General features: G+C 41.8%; 1 protein-coding gene across 3 annotated transcripts in view; it reads left to right on the plus strand.

Annotated features, from left to right (window-relative positions):
* The window catches only part of Sage1 (sarcoma antigen 1), a 57,592-nt gene extending 52,907 nt beyond the window's left edge, over positions 1 to 4,685 (plus strand). For 2 of the 3 annotated variants that reach the window (XM_051142562.1, XM_051142563.1), the window contains 3 exons: positions 1,202 to 1,576; positions 3,325 to 3,418; positions 3,776 to 4,684. In XM_051142562.1, the coding sequence (XP_050998519.1) occupies positions 1,202 to 1,576; positions 3,325 to 3,418; positions 3,776 to 3,884 (578 nt within the window). In that variant the 3' untranslated portion in view covers positions 3,885 to 4,684. Of the gene's footprint in view, positions 1 to 1,201; positions 1,577 to 3,324; positions 3,419 to 3,775 lie in introns of all 3 variants that reach the window. The other variant, XM_051142565.1, reaches the window with a different exon arrangement.
* Positions 4,686 to 6,000: the final 1,315 nt, after the last annotated feature.

A 6,000-nucleotide genomic window follows, 5' to 3' on the forward strand; every position in this document is an offset into this window, starting at 1 on the left:
GACCTGACTATTTATCTAGTGGTTCAGGTGACAAACCTCAAAACCATGTTGTTTTTTTTTTAACTCTCTTCCTTCCACTAACAAGATGAGGTAATTTGACATTCAATGCAACCCCTGTATCTTACTGTTGTCTCCATTCCTCCACTCCATGCTTCCATAAATTTTCACCAAGCTACTATTCTTAGATGGTCCCCATGCTTCCCACTCTTGTTTAATTCCTATCTTGCCTCTCCCTTGAACCCAGAGTGAAGATGTCAGCAGATAAAGCACACCACAGCCATAGAGAAAACACACTCCATATTCCTAAGCACTCAGGATGCAGCTTGACGCCTAACCCTGGGTCACACAGCTCCTTGTGGCCTGATGCCAGTCCTCTCCTATCTCAAGTTCCAGTGATAGCCTCCTCATCCTTCACTCCGATGCCCCTGGTTTACCCCACCCCCATATCTCCTGCCCTTGCTACATCTTGGCATCCTCCCAGAAAGTCCTGAGGCTTCCCTTGATGCTCCCTCTTTCGTCCCCTACTTACGTCTTTCCTCACATGAAAGCAGATGGGAGTGTGTTATTGCTCACTATGCAGTTCCTCTCTGGTGTCCTCAGGCCACTATAAGTTCTGTAATAAGGCCAGGGTCAGTTCCTTTGTTTCTTGTTCGCTGCTGATTCCCAGCTCCTACCCTGGTGCCTGGCACAGCAGAAGATAAGTAAATGGCATAGAGGTGTTGGCCTGAGAACAGAAAAGTAATCACTTTGACACAAGAGGGGAAATGAGCAGAATCAGCTGCAGATAGGCATTTGTTTAGCAGGTGGGGACAGGCATCTGTTCAGTCCCAGTGGGCATCTAAATTTTCTCAGGATATTTGCTGTATGCAGGAGGCAGAAGGTTGTATGCATACGTTGTATGAATTCAAACTCAATTCATATGTGACTTTGAAGCATACAGGGTAACATTAAGCCCTGAGCACCAGGGACCTATGAGGGCTTAAGAGCATCCTGGTTTCTGTTTGCATTCATAGTAGGAAGAGGGAAGAAGGCCTAGTGTGACATTCCTAAGCTCAATTTGAACAGTCTCAGAACTCCATCTGTTCTATCCTCCTCATTGATGAAAGCAGCCATTTCCCTGAAAGTGAAGAACATAGACATGTACTTGTAGGACTGACGTGATATACCTGCTTCACAGCTCAACTTCCTATTTGCTTTCCAGATGCCACTGTCATTCATGATTCCCATGAAGAGAAGATGGAAAATGGGCAAAGCCCAGCTGATGGCTTCTTATTAAAATCTGCTCCGGCAGAGTTTATGAATGTGGCAGGAGACGGCCTTTTATCCAACCAGTTGGATTCTCTGTCTGATGACTTTACTGGTCTCAGGAAAGATGGACTCCTTCATAAACCTGGTAATAATATACTTACAGGAGGAGCCAAAGCCTGCAGTCTTTCTGTAGATGACCGAAAAATTGCAGTGGAATCTGCTTTGGAAATGGTGCCAAATTCAATGCAAATCACTCCTGCAATGGCACAAGGCATCAATGCTGACATAAAGCATCAATTAATGAAGGAAGTTCGAAAGTTTGGACGAAGTAAGTAGGGATGTAATGTCTATAAATAATGCACTGGGAGATCCTGCTTGTTGTACGCATTCAGAAGAGATTTTTGTTGTTGCTTTTGAGACTGTCTCTCAGACAGCTTGAGTTGGCCTCGAATTCACTACTACGTGGTCCAGGCTGGTGATAATAATACCTGGTCTTCCTGTCTCCACCTTCATAGTGCTGGGATTACAGGTATGTGCTACCACAGCCAATTAAGGTGGTGGATGCTAAGGATTGGGACCAGGGTCTCCTGCTTTTTAGGCAGGCACTCTACCAACTGAGCTACATCCTTAGCCCCAGACTAGAGCCTTGACATGTATATTTTGGTTAATCTGAATCTTTCACATAACTTAAAGGCGATTCTTCTGGCCTTGACTTACAGGAGTTTCATTTTGCTGTTGTAACAAGCGATCAGACAATCCATCGCTTCAGACAGCACAAACTGATAACTTTATAGCTCTGTAATTCAGAATTTGGCATGTATTTTCACTGGACTAAAATGAAATCAAGCAAGTAAGCTGGTGTTGCTTCTCGGGGATAAAGGCAGGATCCTTTTCCTAGCCTTCCCTGCTTCTGAAGGCTGCACTTTCCTGTGCCCGTGGTCCCTTCCTGCACCAAATCAGCAGCGCAGCACTTGTTGCTGCCCTTTCACATCCGCTTCTCTTACTAACATCTTTTCTTTCTGACTTTTAGGATTCTGTTTTTTCACTAGTTCTTTGAGAACTGTCTACAATATATTTTGATCCTATTCACCCCCAGCTCCTTCCCAAACTCCCTCCTTGACCCACCCCACCAATTGAATCCCTCATTGACTCCTGGATGTGAGGCCATCCACTGAAGCACAGTCAATCTACCAGGAGCCACACCCTCAAAGAAAACTCATACTCCTTTGTTGTTTTTAACAAAATCTCAAACATTTGTTTCACTGACTCAGGAGCCAGATGTTGGGGTGAAAGCCTGCTAACTGAGAGAAGCAGAGAAAGCATCCAGTTGACCTTCCTACTTAGCTGGCATCTCAAAAAATCCTTCAAACTTAATCTCCCTCTCTTCTGCTTTCTGAGTCTCTCTCTCTCTCTCTCTCTCTCTCTCTCTCTCTCTCTCTCTCTCTGTCCTCCTCACTCCCTCTTCCTATCATTTTTTCTTAATAATCCTATGTTGACTTCCTGTCAATTGGTTGCTTGCACTGCCTCTTGACCTATGATTGACTTTATTTAATCCTGTTTACAATATTCAAGCAGAAAGCTCTTGGATTAAAAGGTGTGTGCTAAGGCTAAACCATAGCACAACTAGAAACAGGTTTTTCCAGTAAATAGCACAATCTTGGGGGTCACAGTGTGATCAAATATCATGCAACATTCTCTCTTCCAGAAGCCATCAACTGTTCCATACTCCATATTAAAAGGGTGCTTGTGGTTACACTGAACCCTGTGCATAGCCCTGAAAAACTCAGTATCCAGAGCTTAATTCTATCATCACTTAATGCATATATGGTAATACATTCTCAGGCCTCATGGATTTGAGCAGTTTAGGGAAACCAGTATTCAGCTGATCTCATTTGAGTACTGTTTATAAAATTCCTTTCATATATTTATGTAGACATTTTGATTTTAGTGTTTAACATACCAGCTATGCTTATGGCTTTCTACCTAGCCATGACGAATGATTTCTCAGGATGTGTAATGATTAACTTTATTTCTCATTCATATTTTTATAACACTGATTTTTTGTAACATCATCAGAGTATGAAAGGATTTTCATTTTGCTTGAAGAAGTGCAAGGACCTCTGGAGATGAAGAAACAGTTTGTTGAGTTTACCATCAAGGAAGCTGCAAGGTGGGTATTTTAAAAAAATGAAATTTCTAAAGGTTTTCTAATTGCCTTTGGTTCTATTGTTCTGTTTTGTTTTTATTTAATAATAGGATCCAATGAAAGATGAAGGGGGTGGGCTCTGTTTTGCTCTGTGAATGCACTTGTTCTCATTTCTAGTTAAAGCTGTTTCCTGCAGTGTTGTGATGGCTATTCCAGGGTCCTAGCTAATGTCTTTGTATGCCTTGGATTAGCCCTCCAACTTGCTAAGCCTTTCCATAAAGGTGACTTACACCACCTTTAGCTTGCAGGCTGCACGACACCCTGCACTCCATAGAGTCGTCTCTGGTTTGTATGCCTACTAATCCTTGTGTTTATTTTCAGGTTTAAAAGAAGAGTCTTAATTCAGTACCTTGAGAAGGTACTAGAAAGAATAGATTCCCATCACCTTCTTAACAGTGTGAATCACATCAACAGCAGATCATTATGTTAATCCCGAGCCAAGTGAGGATAGAGAGCACCTTTTCTGTGCTGTCGGATGCAATGGGACTTTGTTGGAGCCCTCTAGAATGTTTGAGTGAAGGGAATAACCTAACCCAGGCTACAAGAAAGCACTTGACTCAAGCTTTTAGCACTTATCTGGAAGTAAACTCTTGGCTTTTGCCTTAAGAATTATGATTGAAAATGTTTTCTTTCATTTGTTGTTTATTTTTCCAATTAGTAAAAGTGATGGTAAGTCACAGAGCACTGTTGCTCCTACTCTATCTGACTGAGACCACACAGTTGAGTGTTGCTGGTCACAACACTGTCAGAGTGAGTAGGGGCCACCTGCGAGGAGCGCACTACCTACTGTCCTCACTGTGTCCTATAGAGAATGCAAGTGCTAATCATGTGCTCAACACATTTCTCCACAATCCCTAGCTGTGCCTTTGAAACCATGCAATATTCAGGATTGTTGGAATCAAAGAGTAAAAAGCTGCTATTTAGGTAACTTATTTCTCTCTGGGAAGGGGCAGGGAGAGTCACCCAACAGTCTACCTCCAGTGCTCTTCCATTTTGTCTAGAAACATTGCAAAGTGCACCTGAGGCTGCACCAACCTCTGAAATTTCTTCTTGCATGTGACAACAGAAAGTCTTCAGGTGGACTTGTCCGTTTTGTGCTTTGGAAGCACTAAGAGAAAAAATAATATGTATATTTTCTTTGATGTTTATATAAAAGTTTATATGGAGCAGTATTGTTGTTTTTATTTGTAAAATTGTAAGTGATCAAAGAGATTTTCACTTTGCATATATGGAATAAAATCCTTTTATTGATTTTCAAAAGTACATTTTCATGTGTCTGTCTCTTGTGGTGCATTTCTTTCAGAAAAAGAATTACACACTAGCAAACAAATTAACATGTTAACAAGATAGCCCACAATATGGCTTAGCAAGTTAAAGACCCTTACCACCAAGCTTGATGACTTAATTTTGATCCCTTGGGTCCACACAGTAAAAGGCGAGAACCAACTCCCAAACCTTGTCCTCTACCTTCCCCATGCACACTGTGGTACAAGCACATGTGTGTATATACATAAATGAAGAAATGATTGTTTGTTTGACGTTAACAAGGGAGTTGAACTTAGAAACATAGCTCACAGGACACTCCCAGATACAAGTAAGTGGGGAGAGAAAACTATCAAAATCAAGTTTTTTGGAACTCTGAAATGTAACCAAAGGATATTTCTCTTTTTTTTTTTTTTTTTTGCCCCTTTTTGAAAATTTCATACAATGTATTTTGAACATAATCAGCCCTGCCAAGTCCTCCCATTACTACCCTCTACACCCAACATCTCTTCCTATGAAATACTGAGTTTTCATTTTTTTCTTCTTTCCCCAACTGGTCATGGGGGTGTGGCCTGCCCTGGTATGTGGTCAACCTTCCAGGGGTCACATCATTACACAAAACTGACTTCCTCTGGCAGCAACTATTAAATGCCAGTAGCTCCTCAGCTAGCCATGGAATTTCATATCTACCTTTCCCCGACTATGCTGGGATTTTGTCTTGTAGCCATGGAATTTTATATCTACCTTTCCCCAACTGTGCTGGGATTTTTGTCTTGTGCATGCTGTCATAATTGCTGTTAACTCATATATGTATTGGCCTTGTTATGAATGAAAAGAGTTTCTTCGGTGTTACCTTGAGCTCACAGTCTTTCTGCCCCACTTTCTTCAAAGATCCCTGAGCACTGTGGGGAGGGATACTATATGAATGTCCTGTTCAGGACTGAGCACTGCCATCTCTTCCTTTTTGCATGTTGACCCATCACGTATCTTTGTGTAAAGTGCTATCTTCTACTGCAATGAGTTTCTCTGATGAGAGGTGAGAGATGTACTGATCTATGTTAGCAATGTCATTAGGGGTCATTTTTATACTGTGTCCATTTGCCAGAACCATAGGATTGAGTTTCTTCCCTAGAGCCTCTGACATATCTAGCTACAGGTTCTTGGCTACTTTAACAATTCCAGGTGTGGGTTCCTTCTCCTGGAATGGCCTTAGAGCCAATCAGAAATTGATCAACTACTTTCATAACATGCTGTTATTGCACCACTGGGTGAGACCAGTTGTT

This window comes from Acomys russatus, chromosome X (genome assembly GCF_903995435.1).
Source record: "Acomys russatus chromosome X, mAcoRus1.1, whole genome shotgun sequence".
NCBI classification, from domain to species: Eukaryota; Metazoa; Chordata; class Mammalia; order Rodentia; family Muridae; genus Acomys; species Acomys russatus.